Consider the following 27679-nt stretch of genomic DNA (forward strand, 5'->3'; position numbering starts at 1 on the left):
TCGCATCCAGGCAATAAGAGGGTAGCTCCGTAAGAAGGGCATCGGCTGTATCTGTAACCAATTCAATTCAATTAACCTTTATTGATCTCATGTGCCAATACAAATCGAAGCCGCAGTAGGCCTACAGGAATAACCATTGCAACCGTAATGTAATTGTATCAAATACACAGGAAAAGCTATTGTTCAATTTGAATCATTTTCGTTGTGTCGTGGGCCCAAGGACAAGGTTCCTCCAAAGGCCAATAACACTCAGACAGAACGCCGCCTGACCGCCCGGCTGCTCATTAATATTTTCATTCAACTCTACATAGTCTTCCCTCGTATTTTGATCATAATGCACCTTGTGCAACCTTGAGAGCAGATTGATATGTAGTGATTATCTTGCGTTGTCATAACAAACTATCGCTTTCATAAGTAGTTTGAACCGCATTCCAAGATGTAGAAAGTCCTCCATTTGTTTATATCTTAACAAGTTTCTTGCAGCAATCAGATGGATCCACATGTGCGAGTGGCTGGAAGCATGCTTCCGGAGAAGAGCAGCACCGATCAAATTTATTTCAGGGGAATTTGAAAAAAAAGCAAACACCTTTATGACATGTTACGTAACGTTTCTTCTTGAACTCTTTTTCCGATGCAATAATGTATTTTTTACTTAATCGAAAGATAGTTCGTCGTTATGCTGTAGGCAAAAAAAAGATCAAGCGTCCCCACGATATGAAAAATATTCACGGTTTTGGATCTGATTAGTTTTTAAGGGGCTTTGTATTTGTTTCTCTCATAAAAATCACGCGTGAAATTGTATACGCTTTCGGCTAAACTATGCAACTGAACTTGTAAAAATAGCTTCCTTGGAACAGATGGTTCATGACTTGAAACCAGTTTACTATAGTCGATGCTTCACTAATGAGTATGATAAACCAATTAATTGTACCAGCTATAAACTTATAAACCTACGGTCTATCAGTACTAATGCATCAAGCTACGTGAGCGTACTTTAATCGTAAAGTCTTACAGCGCTGGCCTCCAATCTCAGATTATTATTGATGTTTCTTTGAGCTATAAACGGATGTTCTACCATTCTAACGATATCAAACGAAAATGAACATTTAGATGGAACCATTCAAGTAGTTAAATGATTCTGATTTCTGGTTTCAATCGGATGAATATCAGATCCACGCGTAGATGTGAGTCAGCCATCCAGCCAACCAGACGACATGGGCAGGTGGAATGTTGTTCCTATAACTATCTGCAGTAGCTTATCGATCTATCTTCAGACCTTTCATCGAAGCAATTTATACTAATTTACTAGTTTGTTTTAGCTATTTAGCATTCCGAACGCCTCACAAAAATCGCTTCGAAAGAACTCCAAGACCTATGCTAATCTATAAATGGAACTTTCCTTGACCAGTGATCAGTTATACTCTATCCTGCTCTCTTTCAATCGATTCAGCTAAATATAAAATATCTAATACATATTTTGATATAATTTATTGATGATCTGTATAATATTTACACGATTCGTTAAAATAAATAAAAGAAATATAACACAGTTTTAATTGTATAATATACGCCACGAAGTATTCACCAAAATCAATAAATACGAATTGCAAACGTGCCACAAAATATCTACTTTCTCAATACGTTGCTTCGATATCGAAAAAATTAGTCCAGAGTAAATGCATCTTCAACTATTAAAATCCACACGTTATTTCATGGATTGTTTTTTAATGCCATATTATTACTGATTGCTGCCGCTATTTTAGTATGGTCCATTACATTATTACACCTGTCCGAGGTCTGAAAACAGAAGTTGAAGAAATGTCAGGAACTGGTTAAAGTATTATAGCAAATCTACTTCACTTCGCTTTTACTTGCGGGCAGAACATAGAAATGCATGTATCTCCTCACCTTGTGACCCGTAAGTGGGATTTGAAAATGTTATCATAGTCGGAGTTGTTGGTTCTTCCATGCAGTCAAAATATATGCTTCCAGTATCGAACGTTCCGAAGTTAGTATCTCTGTGGAATGCTGCATTAGAAAAGCGAACCTCTAATGGACGCTTGGATATAAATTTCCTGTCCAAACTACCGTTTGGTATCTGGCCGTTACTTATTATACTGCTGACAGTCGGTAGGGGTCCACTCTGGTAGGATTTCTGCAAAAAGAGCAACAATACAGAGTATATTTGGGATTAAGTTTGAAATTAAAATTCTTCACAAAGCCTGAGTTATTTACCACACTTTTTGAGTCCTCATCCTCGTCATCGGAACGTGACGAACTGTGACTGAATCTCCAGGTTTGACTTGTCGTGCTACTTCTCCATGTTTGAGTAGTTGTTGTGCTACTGCGACTGAGTCTCCAAGTTTGACTGCTCGTATCGCTGCGCGCAGTCACATCCATGTACGGGTCGTGGTACAACTTTTTCCACCAATTCTTCAGTTTTGTTCTGGAATGTACGGACAATGCGTTGTCGGTTTCTGATATCATGGTTCAAAATGTATTAGTATCTATATTCGACAAATCAATCGAGTTCCTACACTACGGTACTGCGTTATATCGGTATAAAAATCTAGATGTAGATTGTAATGAATAAAAAGTTTAACACCAGAAGAGAAACAAATTCTCGGTGAGAAAAGAAACAAGGCCACCACGGGTTTACAGTAGCTAAACACCAACTTGTTTAACAGGTACACTTTTAGTCTGATAAGAAAGTTGGTCTATGTGGTAGCTTTTTGCAGCGCACCCGCTAGAAAACACTAGACTTTGTAGAGAGGAAACCGTTCAAGCAATGATCGTGCTTTTGATTGGAACTACTGGGGGATCTATTTGCAGTAAATTATCGCGTCAACACTCCGGTAACCGGAGAATGCTTATACTCCGAGAAGATGAACATACACCTCTTCTCTTTGCACTGGAGAAACTGACTGCCTACATGTTCTCCGTTAGATAAAAGTCCATTCAGATTTTATGGATTTAGACGATAGAGTCTACGGTGGAAGAACGAAAGAACATAAGGCCAGGCGATATCAAGGAAAGATCGTTATCCTCGACTTGCTGGAAAAGCGTAAACTGGCTCTAATTGCCGTACGAATATTTTGAATAGTGCCATTGACAGCAAGCTCCCAGGTAATAACCCATCTCTATGAGAACATTGCAGACACACTTTCTCATGGTGGTTTGCCAACAAGATCGAGGAAGGTCTACAAACTAGTCGACGTGGTGTATGAAAGAAATATTATGCAGATGGTTGGTAGTACTATAAACATAAATGAACGTCAGGTTTTTCAGGCGTATTTGTGTTGAACACTTTCCGGTGGTTGTTACATTCGTAACTAGTTTTCAGGAACTAAATAGCTGAAAGAAAATTGTTTTTGTGCTATTTTCAAGCAAAATTTCCAACGTTCCGATAAACAGATGGCTATATGTTTTATAACACTTTAACCGGAGAAAATATCCCAATGATTGACTTTGATCAATAACGTTGCAACTAATGCTAATCTAAACTCTTGAGAAAGCTGCTTTTACGGCAAGATCGGAATGAAGTGCAATGATTGATTAGTCAATCTGATCCGTTGCCGGTTCCCAAGTTTTAGAATGTGGCCTATGTTTTAAATATTGATAAAGACCAAAAATTCAGTCTTTATGAATTTTTGTAAAGACCCATATCATTCACTCCTTCCTACTCCCAAATAGGCTTTTACATATCCATTGACTGCGCAGGAATTAAACCTTGGAAAGTGAATAAAAAGTAGTACATGGATCGTGCATCCTATGTAGTTTTCTAATTATTTGTTTCCTGTTTCCACCCAGTGTTACGAAAAGATAAAATGTCAGTCACATTCAACGCAAGTATTTCCTCTTTTAATAAAAGGCTAAAAATATTGATACATTGTTTCTCATTTCTGCTGAGCTTAAAAGTTGACCTTAATATATAAAAATTATGATCAAACTAACAATTACAGACCTGGCCGTTATAGAAATGAACTGATAACAAATTTGATTGCAGTTTACAAACAATGACCCAGCCGATTAGGAGAAACAAGGTAGGATTTTTTTGCCTCAAAGCCTTCGATTGTAATGGCACGCGTTGAGGGGATTTTCATGAGCAGTGTAATAAAAATCAAAGAACCGAAGAACAGAGTATGCCGGATTCTTTCATGATTGTGTTTTCGACTAATAAGAAATCATTTTTAAAACGTTTGATCTAGCGTAGTCAGAGAAACTGAACATATGAGTAATAAGTAGAATCAATGGAGCTTAGGACAAAAGACGGCGGACGTTTCTTTTGAAGGCATAAGCACCTATTCTATTAGATAGATATATTTTGGGATATGGCCCTATTTCTATTGTGTTGTTTTTAGTATACTAACCACAAACTTTCCATGAATAGATGACACGTACATATATACTATCCTAACGCTTGTGTGATAAATATTTTTCATAGGATGAAATATCCCTTCCTGCTCTGTGTTAAAAATAAAGCAAACATATCGTAAATACGAATGACTAGATGAATGGAGCTGATAAAAACTCGCCCATATCTTATCAACAGGTTTTTCTATTTCTTGAACATATTTCTGAGATATTTTCACTCGCGGTCCCTCGATCTTGTAGTAAGATTTTCCACTCGTTCGAATGAGTAACTTCGGTATGCAACATGCAGAACCGTAGTATACACATCACCTGTTTTTATAACCAAAGGAATCGCGGGTAAAGGGAGAATTTCAGATGTTTTCTCCCGTTCGACTTTTCTCGACAACCGATAGGCTAACCACCGCTTTTGTTTGCACACCATGTCATGTTTTCGTGGTCCAGGTACCTGTTAGATAACTCGATATATTTTTTTTGAAAAACACCTATATCATCAAAGGACCACTGAGTTAAGGCTGATAAGAACTACGCGCATTGATAAAACCGAGTGAGCGTAAAGAGTGTTTAGTTTATTTGCACCTGTAAAATGAAAAGCAATAGTTATTTTTATGCGTGTTTCATCCTTGGAGAACAGCTGCAAATGAAACTTTAGATATATATTTCATAATTGATAACTTATTCTCGGTTAGAACCATCCTCTTAACACTGATAAATTTCCAGAAAACTATATATTCCAAGAAAATCAAAACATCTTCATGCATGAGTTCGTCATTTAAGCCTTGATATTTTCAATACCATGCATGTTCATCGAAAATCGTTACGTGAGACGAAGAAAAAAGAAAACTTCATATCTTACCTGTAAAACAAAATACCAGCCAGTAACATCACTAAGAATCCAGCTCCAGCCACAACTGACCCCACAATAATACTGATCTGTAGCTTGCGCTCCTCGTGAAGAGGCCCCACAGACGGCGAGCTCCACCATGTATTCAAACCCCCTCCCGTCCAAAGTTTTATTTCATTCGACCGGGTCGTAACCCAGTTTCTTTCAGTAACCGTTGTATCCTGGATCGATGTACTAGTCCTGACACTGGTAGTCCACGATTTAGTACAAAATGGGTTTATTAATGTTTGATTCGGACACGATCTTTGTGTGTTGTAAAGTTCTACTTGTTGTTGGACGCATTCAGCGTTCATTTTATCAGCTATCAAAAAGTCAGCGATGGGTTTGAGCCATTTCGGCGCGTTCGTGCAGTGCGCGTCCAGACACACTTGTTGTAAAATCACTAATAATTCCGGAAAGAATTGAATAAATTCTGGAGGACTGGAAATCTGATCGACACACATTTCGTCGGATTTCATCTGAAATCAGACAATAATTAATTTCAATAAAAATAGCGAAACAAACACGCAATATACTTTTCATTCTTCATTTAAATGTTATGACACTTATTCTTTATTTAATATTCTTATTTCTTAATTTTTCTTGGTTTAACGTTGAACATTTTCAATATAGTCATACGATTGCGAGAAAATGTTTATTTACCTTTTTGAAGTAGATTAGCAGCGTACCCAAGTATTCCAGCGTAAAAGTTTTTCCATCACCGCATGCGTTTGAGTTGGTCTGATTCCAACAACTACACGCGCTGTAGTGAAATTCCCACTAACTTGACTCACCTCCGATGCAAGGGCACCTCTCATAAATGTGTGCTTCGCCACGGCGATACCCACAGAGTACGAATGCGAAGTGGATCATACTCTTTATTCATTTGTTTAATCGTTAGTCTGACGACCAGTAGGGTCCCATCAAATGAATTTTTTGTTGTATGATTCATATTCATTATTCCTATGAAAGGTAATTCTATGCAAACATATACTTCCTCAAAACAAGCTTTTATGTAGCAATCCGACGTTAGGATTATCAGAAAATTACCAAAATGAGTTACTAGTACTCGGTATAGATTAGATGAGATTTATCAACGGAACGATGGTATGTTTCCATATAGATTCATGCCTTTACATTACACAACGCATTAATAATCTATTACAGACTCTTTGCGCGTAGAAGATGAAGTCTAGATAAACAAAAAGGAAGCCAATATTGTCAAATATTGAATATTGAAATCGCAGATTGTACTTCGCTTATGGGCTGATTAAATTCGATAAGAATATAACCAATATAAAGTGAATTAAACTAGTAGATTCACAGGTATGAATTATATATGATAGTCGATATACGTCGTCCTGTTAATCGGAAAATTGAACACGTTGAAATTCGAAGCCGCTTCAAGTCCGTGACTTCTAGAACCGGATCCAGCAAGCGCTGAAGTCAAACACTATCCAATTGCTAAGCTAACTATTCCAGTCGCATTTGCCCGGTCAATACCACATCAAATACCGGACACAAGCAACCAGCGGTAACAGAAGCAAATACTTGACCAGCTTCAATGAAGTCCAATGAAGCCATAATCATTTTAGTGATAGCGATTAGATGTCAGCCAAACGCATTGCGCACCGAGAGTATTTTTCATTCAGAAATTTAAAAACGCCGCGTATAATGAAATCAGTTGTTCTGATAGTGATGATATCGGTGTTCTTACACGGAGCGTCTGCTGTGGAATATGAAGCGGGAGGTAAATAAACAAATCATCACTCTGTGTTGTTGGTTTTTTTAGGAAAAATTTTAGGTAAAATGTTTTTGAAAATGTTTTTATTTTCTTTTTATTCAAAACAGTTTATTTTTTTGAAATTTTATTGTTAGATGTGTTGACGCTGGATCTTGGTGGTGTTGACAAAGGAGATCAGTCATTCGGAAGCGCGTTGGCGTTGGTTTTTCCGACCGCGAAAATAGCAGAAAACTCGATTTTAACCTCGTACGACTTTTACCACAATGGCATATCCCCGAAGTCTGAGTGGTATATCTGCGTATGGAGGAAAGACGTAGGAAATCAAGAAGCATATCCACAATATCAACTGATTGCGCAACATCGAATAGTTTCCCAACCCGGGTTCAATCACGTTAATATATCGAAGGATTCGTGGTCAAGAGTGGAAAAAGACGACGTCTTTGGAATTTATGGCAGGCACGCGACCATTCCGGTATCGGATATTATCACTTTCAATATGACATCCTGCGGTACGATGTCATGTTTAAAAGCTGAAATGTTAGCTGGTCCTCGGTATTTTAATGTAGGTGATTTGATTCAGCCGACCGACGGAGTTTTTCACTTGACCATCCCGTTTCGTTTTTACCTACACGTTGGTGATCATGCTTACGACACAAGTTTGATATCGTTTCCAGACCCGAAAGCAGGTACGTTCACTTAAAAAAATAGAGGCGGAGATAGATTTCCATTTTGTTTAATTGACAGTTACAGAAGAAGAAACTGCTCCATGTTACTGTTAATAACTTCAACTGCTTGATTTTCATTTTTTGTTGTTGTAAGGACAAAACAAGAACTGGGTATTACTATGTTAATCTTTGAAAAATCTATTGAAGATCAGTTTATCAACATTTGTTACTTTCAAGTTACTCATTCTCTTCTTTCCAATAGCGGCTGGTGTGTTGTATGGGTACTACCCGGGGGAAGCTCTAAGAACTCATCAACCATTCAATAAATTCACAACAGATTGGAGAAGCAAGTGTATTTTCAGGTGTCAACAACTTGAAACTTGTTCAGTCATTTCTTACAACCGCACTGCTAAGATCTGCAGTTTTTACAACATCTCACAGTCCGATGAAATGATGTTCTCTCGAAATGACCTGGATACAGATTTGATCACCACACTCGAAAAAATTGTTTGATTTGTCCGACTGAGTATCAATGACCAAAATAATCTCGGTGACGTTCTCTCACAAATCTGAACCTTTGTAGTGAAATTTGGACTCACAATTTGTAACAATGTAATAAATACGCATTGTAAATGTCTTGTTAACTCTGATGTTAATAAATTTCTTCGTAATAAAATAGTTTTGATCTGTGTTTTTCGAAGGAAGCGCCGCGCCATGCTCTAAAGTCAATTAGGCTCTTAATTTTTGCAGCAGCGTGTAGGAGCGGCGGCGCGCGGCCTCGCTAGGCGAATAATTGGAAGCTTAGGCCTTCCCCGTGTCTTACCCATTTTCTTCATCAGTACCCTTTACTGATCCACAGGGTATTCATTACTATAAATGTTATAGTATTTACTACTATAAATATCTATTTATCGTTATCACCTCAATCCGCGCATGAGGACAAAAAACGCGCGACATGACGTGTAATGACATGAAGGTCCGATCCAGTAGTCCAACTCTGTTACCGATGTTTTATCTAAACCAGGAAGTAAAATAAACTTTACAACTCTTAAATGAATTAAATTAATCATAATTACTCTTTTAAGCGACGAGTAAACAAGTTTAAAGCTACTGGATAATTAAAAGGTAATTTACTGCAGTATCACGATAAAAGTTAACTGCATTCAGTGCTTTTGAGTCTCATAAACAGACGAGAGAGAAGACATACCGATTCCAAAAGTCAAAGTCAAATATATTTTATTTCTCATGTATATATATTTTATTGTATATCAACGCAAACACGAGGCTGTGATAAGTGATCCGACAGAGCTTTACAGTAAAAGTAACAATCTGTGGTAACAAATCATAGAATTTTTTTCTTTATCAGATTTCAAAATTGAAAATGAAAATCGCGGTTGAAGGCTGCGCTCATGGAGAACTGGATAAGATCTACGATACGATCGCTTATCTTGAAAAGAAAGAGAATATCACTGTCGATTTGCTTTTATGCTGTGGTGACTTTCAGGCAGTTCGTAATACAGCCGACCTGCAGTGTATGGCAGTCCCACCAAAATATCAACTAATGAACAGTTTTTACAAGTGAGTTATAGAAGCCAATGCCATATGAAATTTGTAATTTGATTTAAGAGGAATCTACTGTAAATAAATATAGGGTTAGGATGTCTATTCTAGAGGGTTGACTGAGGAATTCAGGGGCGGATCTAGAGCCCAATTTAGGGGGGGGCAATTAATAAATGTAGCTATGATGATACTGTATTGACACCGAGCGACGTAGGCGCAAAACGTTCCTACGCTTTGCGACGAGGCGCGAAGCCCCTGCGGGGGGTTTTGGGGGTCCTCCCCCAGAAAATTTTTGAAATTTTACTCTGTTTTGGGGCCATTTCCTGCATTCTGAGGCAAGAATTCATGACAAATACTTTCCCCTTTTCTGCTGCTGATAAACTAAAACAAAGGGATTAATTTTCATTTAAAACTGCGTATATCCATCACAGCAATTCATTTCCTGAACATCTTCACCCGTCAAAGGATTCGAACCCACTACGCTAAAGCTGTTCGCCGAACTGGTGGAAGCGAGTTCGGGAGTGATACCGGACCCCTGGCAAGCGAGGATGCTTCCTGAACGGTTCCATGATGTTCCGGTGCGTGTGAACTCGACTGCCATGGCACAGCGTGGCGTTAATATTAAGCGAGTGGCGGGCGGTCGGTCGAAAAAAAAGATCTTCACTTAAAGGAGGGAGGGGGCCCGGGCTCCCCGGGCCCCCTCCCTAGATCCGCGCCTGGATTTCTGACGAAGTTTATGTATTGCTTTAATCTCAATAGATAATAGATTATATTTTGAAATTTTAGATATTATTCGGGAGAGAAAAAGGCGCCCATACTGACTGTATTCATCGGAGGAAATCATGAAGCTTCCAATTATTTACAAGAGTTACCTTATGGTGGCTGGGTTGCACCTAACATCTACTATTTAGGTATTATATATATTTCACTTCATGCAGAGAAGGATTTTAGCATGTCTTCAAAACCTACTATCTATTTACTTTCTTCTTTGGTACAAAGGCTATGCTGGAATTATTCGATTTGGAGGAATCAGAATTGGTGGCCTGTCTGGTATATTCAAGCCTCAAGATTACGTCAAAGGTATGAATATTTGAAGTTCCTTTTTGAGAAATTGTGAATTTTCATTCTGTAATTTTGTTGGTTTGTATTGTTCTTATCGTTCCAGGACATTTCGAGCGTCCTCCGTATGATAACAGTTCCAAAAGAAGCGCTTATCACGTGCGAAATATTGAAGTTTTCCGACTGAAGCAGGTAACTGTTACGAAATTCGCATTATCATCATTGATAAGATTGTATGCACTGGTGAATTTTTTTTATTCATTTTCTTTCTATAGATACGAACACCAATTGATATTCTTATGTCTCACGATTGGCCGAGGGGTATTTATAACTATGGAAACGTTAACCAGTTACTACGAAAAAAGTCTTTCTTCAGAGAAGAAGTGGAAAGTAATCAGTTAGGAAGTCCGGCTGCTGCGGAGTTACTTTATAAACTCAAACCAACGTTTTGGTTTTCTGCTCACCTTCATGTGAAGTTCCCAGTTGTTGTAGAACATAAAGTAAGTAAATGTCCAATATCTTTGAGATACAAATTTGTGAAAGGGCCTTTGAAATAAAAATGATGTATACACGTATCCAGAAATTGCTGTTTCATCGTTTGACTTTGATTACAGAATGATGATGAGTCGACACAAAAAACTAATTTTCTAGCCCTTGATAAGTGCCTGCCCAACCGAGATTTTCTACAGGTAAATAGATAACATTGAAGATTCAATCAAACACACATTTCTATTTATCTCTGGGTTGTCAATTATTATCTTTGTCTATTAGGTATTTGATTTTCCTCGGGATGAGAAAGTCAATGTAAAGGACTTGAAATTGGAACTCGATCCTGAATGGTTAGCAGTTCTCAAATCAACCAATCACTTATTTGATGTAACACGTAAGAGTAACTACATGCCGGGCCCGGGTTCAGATGAAAGGTATGCGTGCCTAATACTTCGATTTTAGCACCGCTTTTTCGCTTCCGTTTCTAAATCATATGTTCTAATCGTAGGTGGATGTTTACTCCGACGGAAGAAGAGATTTCATCGATAAAAGAAGATTTTGGCGATGACTTCACTATCCCCGAAAATTTCGCGAAGACTGTACCTGCTTATGATCCTAAGAATCCGCATGTGAAAGTTGCGTCTGCTGCGATTCATCTGAATCCGCAAACCGAATTAATTTGTGCGATGCTCAATTTAACGAATCCTAATTCGGTATTTTTGGGTAAAAGCAACGGTTACAATTTGACGGACATCGTTTCAAACCCGGGAGAAATCTCGATAACCGAGGACGACGACGACGTACCCGACGACAACGATGAAGAATTTGCCAGTTTCATCGTCACGCCGACGAAACTGATTATAAATCCGGCCGAAATATCCGTCCACGAAGGCGAAAATAATGACGACGATAACGAAGACACTGAAACGACAGATATTTCAACGACCGAATCGACGGGTGGCGACGTCAGCTACTCGGACGCTTCTTTTGAGGAGTTGAACAGTTCGCGAGAATCGACGAATTCTTTTAATTCCAGTTTATCGCTACCGAAAGTGAAAAATGACACTTTTGATGACGATTCGTCGAAATTAGAAATATCTTTTTCGGCTGCCGAAGTAAATTTATCAAATTCGTTGTTGGCGTCGTCGAAAGAAATTGGAGATGATGACCATCGCGATTCTGTTAGTGAAGAGAAATCTGAAGTGCGTTCTAGATCGAATAGTGGGTCGGAGCCTCCAGTTAAAAGAGTGTTTAAACGCCGCAATATGGCTGTGTTCAATTGTTCCGGGGACGATTCTCAATAACATTCGAATAATTGTTTTGTTGACGACTTCGCTTGGATTTTGTGAAGTTAGTTTTGGACTTGCTGAAAGTTTCATGTGTTGTTGAAAATTTCGTTGTTTAGTTGAGTTAACGAGAATGATATGCATTTCTTTTGATTCTTGCATTTATGAAAATATTGAAAAATATGTGTGCCTGTATCACCGAGTTAATTAATTTTTGGAATAGAAAATGATATCAAAGTAATCATTGAATAATTATCAAGTTGTTTTGCAAATGAGCATGATGCATGGCAGTTGACTGTGTATATATCATCATAGAAATTTAAATGATGAATGTTTTATATTTTTTTTATAGCTGAGATCATGGGAACAAATATAAAGATGGAGATGAATTAATTTATCAATCGTATTATCTTCTTGTTTGATTTTTGGATTCTATTGCTAGTCTTCAAAGTAGCTGGGATTCGAACCTGACAACGTCTCGGGATATTTTATTTCCGATGGAGTCCTGTAGATGGCAGCGTCTCCTGGTCATTGTTTATTGATTACTACCAGCATAACAAAAAAGACCAATACTATGGAAGACCTCAGACGACATACGAGATATGAGATATAACATACGCGATATGAGATGCAACATACGAGATACGACATATGACATACGAGATACGACTTATTTACAGTACGGGTCGGGTGTCCGCCCGCTAGCGCCACCGCAGTGTGTATTTTTCAACATCTACTCGGCGTTGCGGCGTATACTACGACACGTGTGCAGGCAGTGGCGTATACATTAACTATGAATATCAATATGCGAAAAACGTTTCATTTGAAACGAAAAACATTTAGAAATATTCGATCAACCACTCCCGGGGACCGGCTTCTCGCTGTGACGTCATTGGGCCACTCTTAGTGTGAGACACCGATGGTCCAGTGATTCGAGTTGGCTCCAAATACGGGGCTACAGCCCCTAAATCCACCAAAAACGCCTCAAATTCCATTTTTGAGTGTACAAAAATCCCTCAAAAAGAGTTAGCCATGCCCCCTTCAAATTGGTGGTCACTAAGAATTGCGCCTAGTCAAGGGTTTAAACTTCCCGTTCGATCGATGGTTTTCGATGAAAAATGAAAGATGTATGTATATTACGAATGCCGATGACCAAAGAGTTAAAAAAAAGTCCGACACACGCGGAATCTGTGTTTAGTGTACTATGATTTCAACGAATGAATTGAAACATGGACATGAATTAAAAATACTAAAGATAACATAAATCTATTGAATGAATTATTCATTAAATATCAGAATGGAGTTCCATTGTATCACTCTCAGCTCCTGGCCCTAGTCCAGCTGATTTCATTTATCACGACGTTTTTTGCGACGGGTGCAAACGCACCATACGAGCAACGTTCCGGTGTTCCGCTAATTCCCCTGTCTAAAGAAATGTTACTTGATATTTCCATGGATCTCTACAAATGTAAGAGCTGTTGTGTTTTGCTGAAGACTTATTTATGTGGTTCCTGTACTTTTGTCAATAAACAGTTTTAAAACTGGTCATGATAATTGATAAGAATGATCTTAAATTGGATTCTCCGATTATGAAAATTATTCAGATTCAGCCATTGGCCCTTTTCATGAAAGATGTCAGAAAAGAAAGATAGCCAAAAAGCCCTCAGAATACACAAGTACCTAAATTGAAAAAATTTTCAGGGGAGGACCCCAGACTATGGCTTCAGAAAGACAGTGCCGCATACTGCCCTGACGGTTAGCGAAAACTGGCCAGTCTCGACTCTCAATGGCTGGTCTAGTGGACTCACCAGTCTGCCCCGGTAGCTCGATAGGGATGGAATTTAGCTGGGGATTTCAAACCTTGAGAGAGAGCACGGGAGTTCTTAATCTGGATACCAGGGCGATGTACGGGTTCCCGGGTTGTTTGGGATTCAAGAACTCAGGCAGGGGTGTCAAACAGCGGAGGAGGGGTACAAGGGGGCCGGGATTTCCGGCTGCGGAGTTTTTTTTAGAATTTTGATTTCTGATGCAGAAAAGCAGGCGGTTACGGCGGGCGGTGAACAGTAGTTATTTTTTCTGCAGGCATTGAGTAACCGGAACCCCGGCTCCTGAACACTAGGCCGTTTTCAGACCAAAGGAAGACAAGAAATAGCATAACATTATGAACTTGAACAGTTTGATATCTTTTTAGTTTTGTGATTTGAAAAACTTTTCGTCGCCCGCGGGAGAGGAACGGCCGGCGGCGTGCCTAGTCCAGGGTGTTCACGGTATGGCCTAATATCGTTGTGTCCGGTCCAGGTGTCCATTATCCAAAATAAATCTATTTCTGGTTTGAATAAAATGTTGACTATGTTGGTTTTCATATAATTGACGATGACTGTACGCGTCACCATGTTAAACGATTTATATGCAGTAAATATTGAAAAAACATACACTGCGGTGGCGCCAGCGGACGGACACCCGTACTGTAAATAAGTCGTATCTCGTATGTCATATGTCGTATCTCGTATGTTGCATCTCATATCTCGTATGTTATATCTCATATCTTGTATGTCGTCTGAGGTCTTCCATACAATACGATGGCCGGTGGTGAAGAAAACGATTATGATCTCCCGATGGGAGGTAATAAGAACAATTGATATTAAGTGCAGATTTTCAAAAAAGGTTCCTCGAAATATGAAATATAGAGATGGATTGTTTAGAACCTTTGTGTGCAGCAAAAGTGTAGGAGGGAGTGGCACTTTCACTTTCTAAATTCTTTCCACAAATCCAAATCCATGGTGTTCACCAAGAATCTTAGTGTCTGATGTACCACAGACACTAAGATGCGAACGACATTTTCTCGATACTTTTAGATCACTGCAGCTTTAAACCACCAGAAATCCGGTTTCACTAAACCGATTGTGAAAAATAAACTATCGTTACAAACCTCATACATTAAGTTTTCTTATTATTATATTCATTCGGAGGTTCCTTCATCATAGTCTGTGCTTGATGCGATATAAATACAGAAATAGCAAAAATGACACCATTTTTTCACTTTGAAACTAGGCATTGTAACACTGTAGTTCGTTAGCAACAAGACAACTTGAGCGGTGCGTGTCTCGTCGCTAAACAGCGCATCATTTTTGTATCTTAAATTTAATCGTACTAAAATCAGATTTATCGTCAAAATGATATAATGAACTAACGTAAGACATCATAAAGGTTAGTGTAGATAGTTTATTCATCAAAATCGGTTGTTTATTTGCTGAGATATCGCAGTTTGAACACGGACAAAAAAGCCGACCAAATTCTGGTCGGCAACTGTACAGCGAATTTGAATGCACGCGTCTGGGTGGTTGGTTACACTAGGATCGTAGAGCGACGGAGATCACTGGTGGAGACAACCGCTGCCAGTGCTGGGTGAACCATGGTGGTGAAGCCGTCCTGTTCCTCACTCTATCCATTTAATCTAATTTTCCTATTAGTATTCACCTCTTAGATTTACTATCATCACCTGCATTCGCTGGAAAAATGCATACACATAAGCCATCATCCGACTAATGTCTATTTATTAATTGATGAGACCTGTTTTTCTTGGATATTTTGCTCACTTTTTGGGGTACATACCTCATTTATGTCTTAACAGAATGCCAAAAATCGCGGACAACAACTGAATATCCGATATATTTCCAGTTCTGTACCAATTAGATGGATTGGCAAAAAGACTCCTTAAGTCCAGTTGAATGAGAGAGAAAATCCTCCATTTTGTCAAATTTCTTGGATTTGAACATTGTTACCATGCCTACGCCACCCTGATTTAGTTGTTGAGACCCCACAAGAAAAATAACTTCATTTCGTAGGCATGGTGACAATGTAAAAATTCAAGAAATTTGACAAAATGGAGGATTTTCTCTCTCATTCAATTGGACTTAAGGAGTCTTTTTGCCAATCCATCTAAATGGTACAGAACTGGAAATATATCGGATATTCAGTTGTTGTCCGCGATTTTTGGCATTCTGTTAAGACATAAATGAGGTATGTACCCCAAAAAGTAAGCAAAATATCCAAGAAAAACAGGTCTCATCAATTAATAAATAGACATTACCGAGGCGCAACATTCAGCGCCCCCTGCTAATGTCTATTTATTAATGGATGAGACCAGTTTTTCTGGGATATTTTGCTTACTTTTTAGGATACATACCTCATTTATGTCTTAACAGAATGCCAAAAATCGCGGACAAAAACTGAATATCCGATATTATTCCAGTTCTGTACCGATTAGATGGATTGGCAAAAAGACTCCTTAAGTCCAGTTGAATGAGAGAGAAAATCCTCCATTTTGTCAAATTTCTTGGATTTGAACATTGTTACCATGCCTACGCCACCCTGATTTAGTTGTTGAGACCCCACAAGAAAAATAACTTCATTTTGTAGGCATGGTGACAATGTAAAAGTTCAAGAAATTTCACAAAATGGAGGATTTTCTCTCTCATTCAACTGGACTTAAGGAGTCTTTTTGCCAATCCATCTAATTGGTACAGAACTGGAAATATATCGGATATTCAGTTGTTGTCCGCGACTTTTGGCATTCTGTTAAGACATAAATGAGGTATGTATCCCAAAAAGTAAGCAAAATATCCCAGAAAAACAGGTCTCATCCATTAATAAATAGACATTAGTAGCTGACCCTGTGGGCTGTTGCTATGCGATATAGGATTCTAACATTCTGCTTAAAATGTTGCGCCAGGCCCTTTTGGCCAATAAAAAGCTATCCACAAAGTATTGTCTTAAATGTATAAAGATACTAGGATAACAGAGCTAGCTTTCACTTTGTTTCAGTAAGCTGGGATGATGAAGACAACTTGGTGAAAATGACAGTAGTTATTCCCGACGCAAAGGAAAAGAAAGTGTTAATCGGCAGCAGTACCAGATTTGCAAATGGAGAACCAGATATCAAATTTGACTCGCTGTAAGTTGATTGGTTTGTAATACCTTGCGGCCCTCTTGTTTTAGGGCATCGAGATATTTCATAGTTTAACATTATTGACTGAGAACGTTAATGATGATAACTGAATGAAGATTAATTTGTGACCGTTGTTTATATATTGTATTCGCAGGTCCGTCAGATTAGCGGTTTCACTTGAAGTTAAAGAAAAAAGTAAGAAAATTACTAAAAATATTGGTGCTCTATGGAAACTACCCGAGGAGATACAAGCAGATAAGAGCCATTTCAAAGTAGGTATTTCGATGGATAGCCCTAGTTATGAAAAGTTATGAAATTTAATTTCTTAACTGATAACAAACTGAGGCTAGTTGCTCAAAGCTGGTTAAAGTTAACTACGAGTGAGTAGTTTACAAAGTGATAATGAAAGCTTCATTGTAACTATCGTATTTATCCACCAGTTGTCTTTAACCAACTTTTGAGCAACTGACCCCTGGATATGATGGGTAGTCCTAGTTATGAAAAGTTATGAGATTATTTCCTTAAGTGATTACATTCAGTTTCTTTTCAGCTAAACTAAATAAAGTATTTTAGCAAAACTGAACTGAATTAGTAACATGTATTTCTATATTGTTATACATGTACGTGTTTCTCTATGTATAGTGTAAGAAGGCAAAGGTTGAGATATTCCTGATGAAAGCCGAGGAAAAAACTTGGGCCGGCGCAATTAGTCAAGGAGTCGATATGGAACGCTTAACAACATCATAAAATCACTCGGGATCGGTGATGACGCAATACAAGCATATGAAAAATGTATTCGTGATTTGTGACTGTGATAAAAGTGTTCCTTTCTTGTACCTCAAAGAGCAGAATCCATCAAAGATGCATGTTTTTTTAGCGTATTTGCAGTGAATCTTGCATATAAATTGGAGCAATTGTACGTTATGTTTGCCAAGATGTCAACGAACGAAATACTTATTATTATTTCAGCGAAGCATATCCTATGTTATGTTTGACCCCCTGGGGCCAAACTTTATTTTGTGTGACATATTTTCCTACAACTGTACAACTGATTCCTGCTTGTTCAACAGCTTATTTCACTTGAAAATATCAAAGTTACAGTATTAAGAAATGTTTCTGTTCATTCAACCACTATTTTACTAAAAAAAAAGCTGTCTCAGTAGTTAAAATTTAGATCTATTTTATATGTAGAAGATCTTTGTTCAACACACTGATCTGCATTCATACATATACATACTATATATTTCAATTTTTAGTGTAATAGATAGCAGTAGGAAGAAGTTCTTATTACAATATTTTCATAAAATAATGGCAATACTTAATATACTTAACTGTACATCAGTTGGCTTAAAAGAGATCAGTTTAATCCAGACTCTCATCTAACCTAGATATTTTATTGATTAGATTAGGCAGGTTGCTGAATTACACGTAGAATTTAATCGTAAGTAAAATTGAATTAATTTTGATTCTGAACATATCTCAAATTTCCTAATAGGATTATCGTGTAGAGGACATGAAACAACTGAAAAATCTACATAGTATTAAGAATTGATTTAGAAGAATGTTAGTTGATTCTATCTCTATTTGTTGAATATAGCACTTGTATTTATCCGCTTTATTTAAAAGAATAAATCAATCATTGACAATCACGATACAGTAAACTTCACCACTATCTTGGTTAGGCTCAACTCGGAAAATTTCCTTTTAATTCATTTTAAATCCTGGGGTTATTGTCAATAGAGACTTAAGCAGTTATGAGGAATTTTGCAAAATTAAGATTTGCTGATTTTCCTCAATTGTCACAGAACTAGGAATTTTAACTGAAACAAGTGGTGAGTAGGTGGTTTACCTACTTTATTTGGAAGTTTACTGATTTCATAAGGCTCTGATGATTTTTTGGTTATTATGATATAATCTAGCTGTTTTATCACCCTTATTTAGTCTTAAATTGTTTTAAACTAATTGGAAATAATAAAAAAAACTTCACTTCTATTTGGATTATTTTATGCTTATTCTATATTTTGTGGTGGCATGGAAACAATGAATGACTTAGAAATGATCATCAAAAGAAGCTGATCAAGATTAATTTGAATATCTAAGATGCTAAAACTTTAATATCTCTGTAATCATGTGATTTCTTATTGGAAAATGTATTTCTGTGGTAACACTGGAACCGAATAGCTTTCTAAATGATTGGATTGGAACCACCACGTGAAATAAATCGTAAGAATTCACTATGATATTTTCTTCAATTCATTGTTCTCCTCTAAGAAGTAATATTTTACATGAATATGCTGATTTAGCACGAAAGCGTTACATAGATACTTATATACACCGTACGTAGATTTGTCATTAGTTTGCTAAGCATTGTTCCAGAATCATGGTTGTTAACATTTGAAGATGGAGCAAACAATCTTGGAGAGACTGATTACTCCAAGAAATGATCGACAGATTCTAACTCTCGAACCCAATCCTCGGTTGAACATTTTACAATATTTTACACAATTTACAGATTTAGGTAACTGAATGTTTACAACTGTGGGAAATGGGCGAAGTAAAGTTACTGAGAGTAACCGTGTCCTGATGTGTAATGATTGTCGTGATTAAGGTATGTTAATCACAGGAGATCAGAATCAACGGAATACTCCCCGGTGCGGAGTCTGATCAAAGGTGCAATAATGAATTGACAATGAGTTTTCCATCAGCAGTCTTCATTCACCGCGCGCCGTATCGAGAGAGTCACAGTCTCAATGACTCATCTTTCTCGTCAGCTCGCCAGTTTTATCCATTTTATCAGTTAATCCTCATCATGTTTCAGCGATTGCGAAGAATGATGTCTTCTTTAAATTCGATCCGGTGAGAATAGAACACGGCTTCATAAATAAATCAATTTCACCAGGCTTTCCGCACTAGTGTCTTCGCTATTCCAGAAACTTTGATTTTGTTTCTGATAACGCGATAATCGCAATAATATTTAATGATATAATATTTGAATTGTAAAGCACAAGATGCCGGCGATTTCTCAATAATCTAGAGGTTCTTGGTGAACTCGTACGTGTTGTTCGATGCCGTAGCGAAATTTCGTCGTGCCCTTAGTTTCGACTGATACTTTACCGCCATCTACGGTAAAACAACGATATTTTTTACCCTTATCTTTGAATATTTGCCCTATTTCGCCATCAACCGCCTTGACGAATGAATTATTGTCAGACATATTTGTGAAAACTACGTGAACCTGTCCTTCGAACGTCGTAATAATTGTGAAATTCGATGAGAACTGCTCTTCGCTTATCACTAATTCGGCGACGCATTTGTGTTTGGCGGGAACTCGTATTTGGTTATCCACGCCCCACGTCATCTCCTCTTCTACTATTTCGCCTTCGCATTTGTTAACATTTATTTCCCGATGGAATCCGCTGTTTGCTTCGAACACCTCACACGGAGTTTTCAGGGTTATGCTCATTTCGTAACCCATACTGTAACCTTTTTCGTAAAATACTTCGCACGTGGATCTGGTGACTCGCTCCGTCCGGAACGAATAGTCTTGCTCTTGTTCGGTTTCGTTGGTGAAATTTGACTTAAATAATACTTGATTTTGCGGCTTGGAAGACTTTTTGTTGTCCTCGTAATCGGGACCTTCGTGAACGAAATTTACTTTTTTCCAGTTGATCTTCAAGGCCAAAGCGTCTTTTGGAATTTTCTTCTGTTTATCACTGGCAGTAGTGTAAAACATATCCCATGCCCAGCTCTCGACGACTTCATCTAGATTTACTATTCCTGACATCCTGAAAATATATGTATAAAACCTAGATTAATATTCTAGTTTTCTCATCAGAGCAGATAACTGTAGTTATCATAAGCCACATTATAGCCTATATGCCTGGAAGTCTCGACAGATCTCAGAATAAAAGTAACATGGGGTATTTTTAGTAGAGACGCTGGAGTTTTATCTTATGGTTGGTTACATCAGCATAAGAGAGATGCGTAGATGTAAGAAGAATCAACAACTTCGATAGCTTGTTACATTTGACTCTTAGAATCCATTAGCGCGAATGCGCGCCGATGTAAAGTATTTACCCAGTAGGCAAATCCGAATGGCGAAATGCGGACATTACTGAGAGGACCTTAGCTTTCCCTGACGATGAATTTGGCCAAAGATTTTCTCGATTTTACAATCCATAACCTTAATATGTAACTTACAATTAATGGATATTTAATTAAGAAAAAAAACATTGACTTTAAAATTGCTCTGCGTACGCATAACCATGTCTATATAAAAAGGAATTCTTTTTTATGGTCTATGTTGTCACAAATCCAGTAATTGGACATCAGTATGATATGTGTTTAAGTAACTGGATCTATTGATTTAGACCGCAGTGAATATTTAGCATACGACTCAAATATCGCGTGAGAACGACCACAAATGTCCATTATCATATTAGGTACACGGTCAAGTAATGAGAGGCCATCACGAATTCATGATTAACCTCTGAATAATCTAATGCTTCGGTGTTGACTTACGCAACGTATCTAACTGCAGTCCAAGCAAACTCTAAAAGGTTTCGAATATTATTTTGACCAAAATGATTCGCATGGTCGTTGAGATGACGTTTGCGATGACGTTTACGTTATCCTCCTGGCTATTTGAGATTGCTTTTGGGATGATCTGAGGCTACATAATGATTATGATATGTTGGTAGAAGTTACAACAAACAAGAAATAGTTTCAAGTTTGTATTAAGTAAACAAGTCTATAAGTTTCTTCTCGTTAACGAAGAGTCGGTTTGTGTTTGACAAGAGAAAGCGCCTGTGTTTTCAGAGTAAACCTATCCGCGCGGAGCGAATCATCGACGAGTCGATTTCACGTACACGAACGAGTTTACAGAACTTTATCTATTAGAGAATGGCTACCCTCCATTCACTTATTCTTTTAATCGAATTTAGATTATGAAACCACGAAAATCAGTCAATGAAACAGGATTCAGTAAACTGTTACTATTTCATAAAACAATGGTTCCAAAATTATCCGGATTAGCTACTCAATCGCCTCGGATCTTATGAAGTAAATCTATTCGGAAATTGAATCCCGATATGCTAATATAAAATGGAACAAGTCATAAAATGCAAAAGTTTCCATAACATCCACGCTATATTTCCGATTGCCATGAGTCAATGGGCTCTCCATCGCTGATGGTCGCAAGAAATATCTTTTTCACGCTTCACACTAATAGGGGAATGTCACGGAATTTGGCTTTTTGCGCGAGAGTCAGTTGTTTTGTTGATTACCCCAGAGATGACTGAGTAATGATACATTTATCACAGCTCACGGGCTACACGAATAATTTGATTCTGATAGTTGACGATTCACGGACGATGCGTCGCACGTATGTAATTGCATTATTTCTAAACGCCGGGCATTACGAGATGCAACCTTGGTGTTAACACCTAGGAAATTGCTGAACCCAGGGGTAAATATCGCCGTTCTCAAAAGTCAATATCCATCGCACAGCCAACATCGAAAATTGATGCACACGTACGCGACGAAATGCTAGAAGATGAGGACTTTTGAAATGTGAGAAGACTGTGAGGACTTTTCTGATGGAGAGACATGGCTGCATTTTTGAAGAAAAAGAAAATAAGGATTTTTATGCAGATAAGAACAGTGCAGAAAATATGCAATCAAATAGAATATGATATATCGAACAGTTTGAATATCGGGGATGACTTGAGCTTTATTATCAAGCTGGTTCTATAGCAACAAACCCTCGAGTTGCTCTTGAACGCCTTCACCTGTTCCGGCTGGCGCATAGCGTACATAACTTTATAGGGCTGATGCTACATCATCAGTATAGTACTTAACGTTTGTATTAATATTTTATTGAATGTTTTATACGTTCTATGTATAGTTACATAGTGGGCATAAAATGAGACCGAACCAATTATGGATTCGATATTTACGTGGTAACTCATTTTATGTATATACTCAGTGATGTACATTAGAATATAACCGTAGAAAAAAATCCGCCAAAATAAAAGTCATTTCCTGCATTTTCAAAGACTCAGAGATATAATATTTTCAGTGTTTCCAATCCTTAGAGCCCGCCATACATATTTAGTTTTTTTCGAACGAATTACTTCAAAATTAGTTTATGTATTTCTAAATGGAGGTACAATCCAAATTCGAATTAGATTCCTATAATATATAGAAGATATCGTAGAATTAGAATTAAAAGAAATACATTTACTCGAAACATAGCCCCGATGTATGTAAAATCTAGGTGCAGTTATATAGATTAAAACACGTTACAACTATCAGGTTACATTTCAGTTCAAATGACACACCGCCGCCGATGGGAAACAATAAAATATTACGATCATTGATTACGAAACCCGAGATGTTCCCCTCGCTTCCTGTATCTACCTATATCGCCCCTAGCATTGCGTGGTACATTTTTTTCGGCATATGAAAACAAGCGGTATAATGTCTTCATACTGTATTGCCTATATGAAATACGTTGTAAAATGTTGTCTTTATCTTATCAATTTTTAGACCCCCTTTTTAAGCTCAAAGAGAATACTGCGTACACAGTTGACGAAATATTCGTACAATTCGTGGAAAAATCGCAGCCTTTTTCACTAACTATTACAGATAACGAAAGCTTCTTGCTTTTATGGTTCAAAGTTTACGATAGTACAATTAATGGTAAATGGAAATGCATGGGAGAATGCTAGTATAGTGCATTTACATATTTACACGCGTTTCCTCGACATTCGCGCCTAAATTGAAGTAGTGTAAATTATTTACGACGGAAGCAAACTGAACTTAGAGAGAATTGGTCCTTATTATCGTTATTATCAAGCCACAATTGAATAAAATGTGTTCGTAGTTATTAATTAAAACGTGCTCTATCGATTTTGATCGTGTCTCTGAGTAATGCGGTAAATCCAGGGATTTTAGGGACGACGCGGTCGGTTCGGTTCTGAATCATCTGGAAAGACGTTCGTTTTGCGCTCAAGCGATAAATCCGCATCAGTAAATCCATTATAATATCATCGTTAAGCGATCTAAGTCGATGATAAAACATTCGACGTAGAATTCAATAGAATTTTTCTACGATCCTAGAACGCGTGATAACCATAAAACACGCCTTATGCAAACAACAGAAAATGTTTTATTTTGCGTACGGATGCAACCGTATATATGGCATCGTTATGCACGCAAAAAAACATTTCAGAAGAAAACCAGTTATCAAGCAGTAGATGCGATAAAACTTAAAGAAATAGCTTTAATCTCTCGAAGAACGCCCAATGATGTTATCTGTAGAACTGTCTATACGAAAAGCAATGGAGGTTCCGTTGATTCGTGCATGCGTAATGGAGTCTTTCTATAAACCGTACGCTGAGAGAAAATGACTTCGGATAAATTTTTGCGATTTGTAACAAAATAAACATCGACAAAAACTTTCAAACGAAACGATTTTACGTAAATATCACTGCATAGAACGAATCATTCAACTTTCAATTATGTACAAAGATGCATAAGGCGGGTTGGTTTGCAATAGCCTGACATTATTTTATTCTCGATATTTTGTGTCAATAATGTCTGCCTACAGCTTTATCCAACTAATTTATGTTGATGATGGTAATTATATTTTGTTTATATATATATATAAATATATGTCACATTCACAACCTACGTAACCTATAGGGTATTTGGTTAATAGCAAACATATATAGAGTACCGTAGTTCAGTTCTGAGTTTTGCTGAAAGATGATATCTATGTGTTTTCGCACGGAAAATAACAAGTTTTCAAACGGGTCGAGAAAATTCAATATGGCGCGTAATACATAGTTAAGAGAGGAAAACGCCTAGAATTATTTTCTCAAAATTATTTCATGGATATATATTCGGCGTTCGTGATGTTTTCGCTACAAAGAACGGTTTTGAAAGAGAATGGTTGAATTATTCTTTTTGGTTTACGAATTTTATGCTTGGAAGCATTTGGTGCGCTTATTAACATAAGTTATGTCCACGTATGGACACACTCAGGTTGGGCTAGGGAATTTTTTCCGCTACTAAAGAAATTTTCCTCTACATTCTGCTAGATCTTTTTCATGTTTGCTGAAATATTTCGTATACTAGTGCCCTTTTTCAGAAAGGTATCAAGAATATTATATAGTTCTTTTAGCGTGAATTTCAGTCAACTAATTTTTTGTTGAAAGTTATCTTTTATGACTCTGTCACATTTTAGTTGGCTTTTTATTTAGATTCAAATTAGTTTATTTAGGATGGCGATTTTATCTTTATTGTGTGTATTTGCTTAAAAGATTATTTAGTCATTTTCTAATAAAGTAAGGCTTCGTACGTACAGAAGCTGGCATTTATCAAGGCATTCAATTATTTTTGAATTCCAGAATCTAATCAGAATTCCAGAACAACTACGTTCAGGCATCTCACCTCGTAAAATATTTTCGTAACAAACAGCAAAAATGATCCAGAGAAAATAAATCCGCGATTCACTTGAATAATCTCTGCAGACTCTGAACGCGCGCCAGTAATGGTGAATTGAACGCGTGTGGTGGTGTCGACGCGAACGCGGGAATCTACGCATGATGTTACCGCATGGCTACAACGCCAAATGCGACATTCCCATCACAACTCAAATCCTACGGCAAATTTCATCGTACTTATCTTTATCGACATTCAAAGTGTTTTATGTATTGAAATTATATAGAGAATAGAGGAGAAATAATATTCTAAACACTTCGTAAGATTCTTCTTATGGAATTCTAAACATATATACGCGATTAAAATCATTCGTGAATGAATAAGTTTTTATTTTATCTATGATACGTATATCTAGATTCCATACTAACTTTCAGATTCAGGTGTGAGACGCACCGCTTCTACTTTAAGTAAATAAATCGTTCGTGAACAAAGGAAAACGGGAAGCTTGTATATTTTGGATGTATTTTATATCATATTCAAGTCGACCTAAATTCAAGGCATTAAATATCATATATATTTCTGCGTTGTTCTGGTGGTAGATTAGTCAATGTTCGAAAATCGCTAGACCGAGTCGGGGGAACAGTACTGCACTTGTCGCCAAGTGTTTCGCGGACCTGTTTTACAATGGTTACTGAAGCGTAAAATCTTGTTATGAGTATACAAATCATTTAACCAAAAGTGAAACTACTACGTCGAAATTCCATATAACATCATGATAATCTTAGGTTAATAAAGTTTTTCAATCTTTTTTCAACCATTAATCGAATAAAGTAGCGTAAAGAATCCCGCAGAAAAATATTTCCGAATTTGATATGCAATCGAAGGCGAGGTCTTATCACCTTGAGAACAAACATAAAGATCACTTTCGTAGAAATTGATTCTAAAAATTATTGAAATAATTTTTGAAAAAAATAGTATGTCAGGAGAGTGGGTGGTATTAGTCAAATTTAGTTCACTCCCATCGCTAAACTCCAAGTGAATTCCACTGAGATCTTCGGGAACCTGGGTCCTGGGATTTAAATCGCAATACACGGATATCTATTCCTACTTACTTTTACTTTTCTTTTCTCGTTTTCCTTTTCCTAAAAAGAGTCTTTAACGAATCTGTCGTAGTGGAATGATCCCGTGACAGTGCGGTAGGTGTGACAGTCTGGTACTGAATGCCGATTGCAGTTCGCCCGGACCCGATTTACGTATATATACGAAAGCGTATTGAGCATTGTCTGTCTTGTTGTTACTGTACTCTCAAAGCCGTAAGCGTTTAATTATGCCGTATAATTAAAGCACTTAGGTCGTTGCTTAGAAAATCATCAAAGGGAACTGGGAAGTTAGATACAGAAAGTCAGTTTTTAAAGGAATTTTCATGAATGGGCATATCCCCGTAATACAACGGTTTTGTATAGTTGACAATGTCAATCTTTGTAAATTAATTATCATAATGCAAGACTAGCAATTACGATATCCGTGTAAAAATTCATCCTCTCTATTTCTTAAATTCATTAGTTGTTTATGCAGTGTTTTTGTGTGAAAATATACAGAAGCTGTTGTACGGGCGTTTCTAATTGCATCGAGGTTAACTGAAATAATAAATGAACGATTGTAAATTACTTAAGGGAATTAGTAAAATAGATATCTTCTTTAAGTATATAGAAAAAAATCATAAGTTTAAAAACGAATTATATTTAGAGATCAAAACTCAATTTTGTGATCAGCAACGTCGTGACAAATGTTATGAGAAATTTTACATAACATAACATACAATGATAGACAGACAGGGTTCTCCAGAATCGTGCGCATTTGGAATGAAATGAGAACGAAATAAATGGCATGGAGAACTTAAAAACAAAACAGAAAAGGGAGTGATTGGATATCTCGATCTGAAGTTTTGGAAGTTTGATATCTCTTCGAAATAATTCTCTGTAGGTACTTATCCAGGTTTTGTGAATAATCAGGGTTTTCAAAAACTTTGCAACTGTATTTAGAGTGGAGCGGGTAGAAATATAAGCGGGATGTAAATCGTTGATATCTGTTCTATATTAAAGGGCACATGGACAAAACATGAAATAATTGTCTACTCTCGATTTCAAGTGTTAATTAAGATCAAAGGATCTGTAACAATACAGCAGATGCTCAAGTGATCATAGTGATCAAACCTCTATTGTTATC

General features: G+C 37.2%; 4 protein-coding genes across 7 annotated transcripts; 2 read left to right on the forward strand and 2 right to left on the reverse strand.

Moving 5' to 3' along the window:
• Positions 1-1551: 1551 nt before the first annotated feature.
• LOC141915152 (uncharacterized) lies at positions 1552-6056 on the reverse strand. Its single transcript, XM_074806568.1, has 5 exons — positions 5918-6056; positions 5228-5733; positions 2236-2446; positions 1909-2155; positions 1552-1797 (listed from the first exon to the last, which is right to left on the reverse strand). Exons 2-5 carry the CDS (start codon positions 5731-5733, stop codon positions 1781-1783), a joined length of 981 nt encoding a protein of 326 aa, XP_074662669.1. The 5' UTR covers positions 5918-6056; the 3' UTR covers positions 1552-1780.
• Positions 6057-8689: 2633 nt separating this feature from the next.
• On the forward strand, positions 8690-12441 carry LOC141908942 (uncharacterized). 2 transcript variants are annotated; one of them, XM_074799252.1, is made up of 10 exons: positions 8690-8788; positions 9030-9241; positions 10010-10134; positions 10223-10303; positions 10389-10474; positions 10558-10782; positions 10897-10971; positions 11054-11205; positions 11280-12121; positions 12410-12441. In XM_074799252.1, exons 2-9 carry the CDS (start codon positions 9045-9047, stop codon positions 12073-12075), a joined length of 1737 nt encoding a protein of 578 aa, XP_074655353.1. In that variant the 5' UTR covers positions 8690-8788; positions 9030-9044; the 3' UTR covers positions 12076-12121; positions 12410-12441. The 2 variants fall into 2 exon arrangements, with proteins under 2 accessions (XP_074655353.1, XP_074655345.1); XM_074799244.1 differs by having other exon boundaries at positions 11280-12435.
• A 2148-nt stretch (positions 12442-14589) lies between these two features.
• On the forward strand, positions 14590-18606 carry LOC141914748 (uncharacterized). Of its 3 annotated transcripts, none has more exons than XM_074806033.1 (4): positions 14590-14679; positions 16882-17011; positions 17160-17277; positions 17648-18606. In XM_074806033.1, the coding sequence occupies exons 1-4, from the start codon at positions 14637-14639 to the stop codon at positions 17750-17752; spliced, it is 396 nt and encodes a 131-aa protein (XP_074662134.1). In that variant the 5' UTR covers positions 14590-14636; the 3' UTR covers positions 17753-18606. The 3 variants fall into 3 exon arrangements, with proteins under 3 accessions (XP_074662134.1, XP_074662135.1, XP_074662136.1); XM_074806034.1 differs by lacking the exon at positions 14590-14679 and adding an exon at positions 15139-15264; XM_074806035.1 differs by lacking the exon at positions 14590-14679 and adding an exon at positions 16523-16651.
• A 584-nt stretch (positions 18607-19190) lies between these two features.
• Positions 19191-26663, reverse strand: LOC141914747 (uncharacterized). Its single transcript, XM_074806032.1, has 2 exons — positions 26566-26663; positions 19191-20790 (listed from the first exon to the last, which is right to left on the reverse strand). The coding sequence occupies exon 2, from the start codon at positions 20787-20789 to the stop codon at positions 20028-20030; it is 762 nt and encodes a 253-aa protein (XP_074662133.1). The 5' UTR covers position 20790; positions 26566-26663; the 3' UTR covers positions 19191-20027.
• Between the last annotated feature and the right edge of the window lie 1016 nt (positions 26664-27679).

Source organism: Tubulanus polymorphus, chromosome 1 (assembly GCF_964204645.1).
Source record: "Tubulanus polymorphus chromosome 1, tnTubPoly1.2, whole genome shotgun sequence".
NCBI classification, from domain to species: domain Eukaryota; kingdom Metazoa; phylum Nemertea; class Palaeonemertea; order Tubulaniformes; family Tubulanidae; genus Tubulanus; species Tubulanus polymorphus.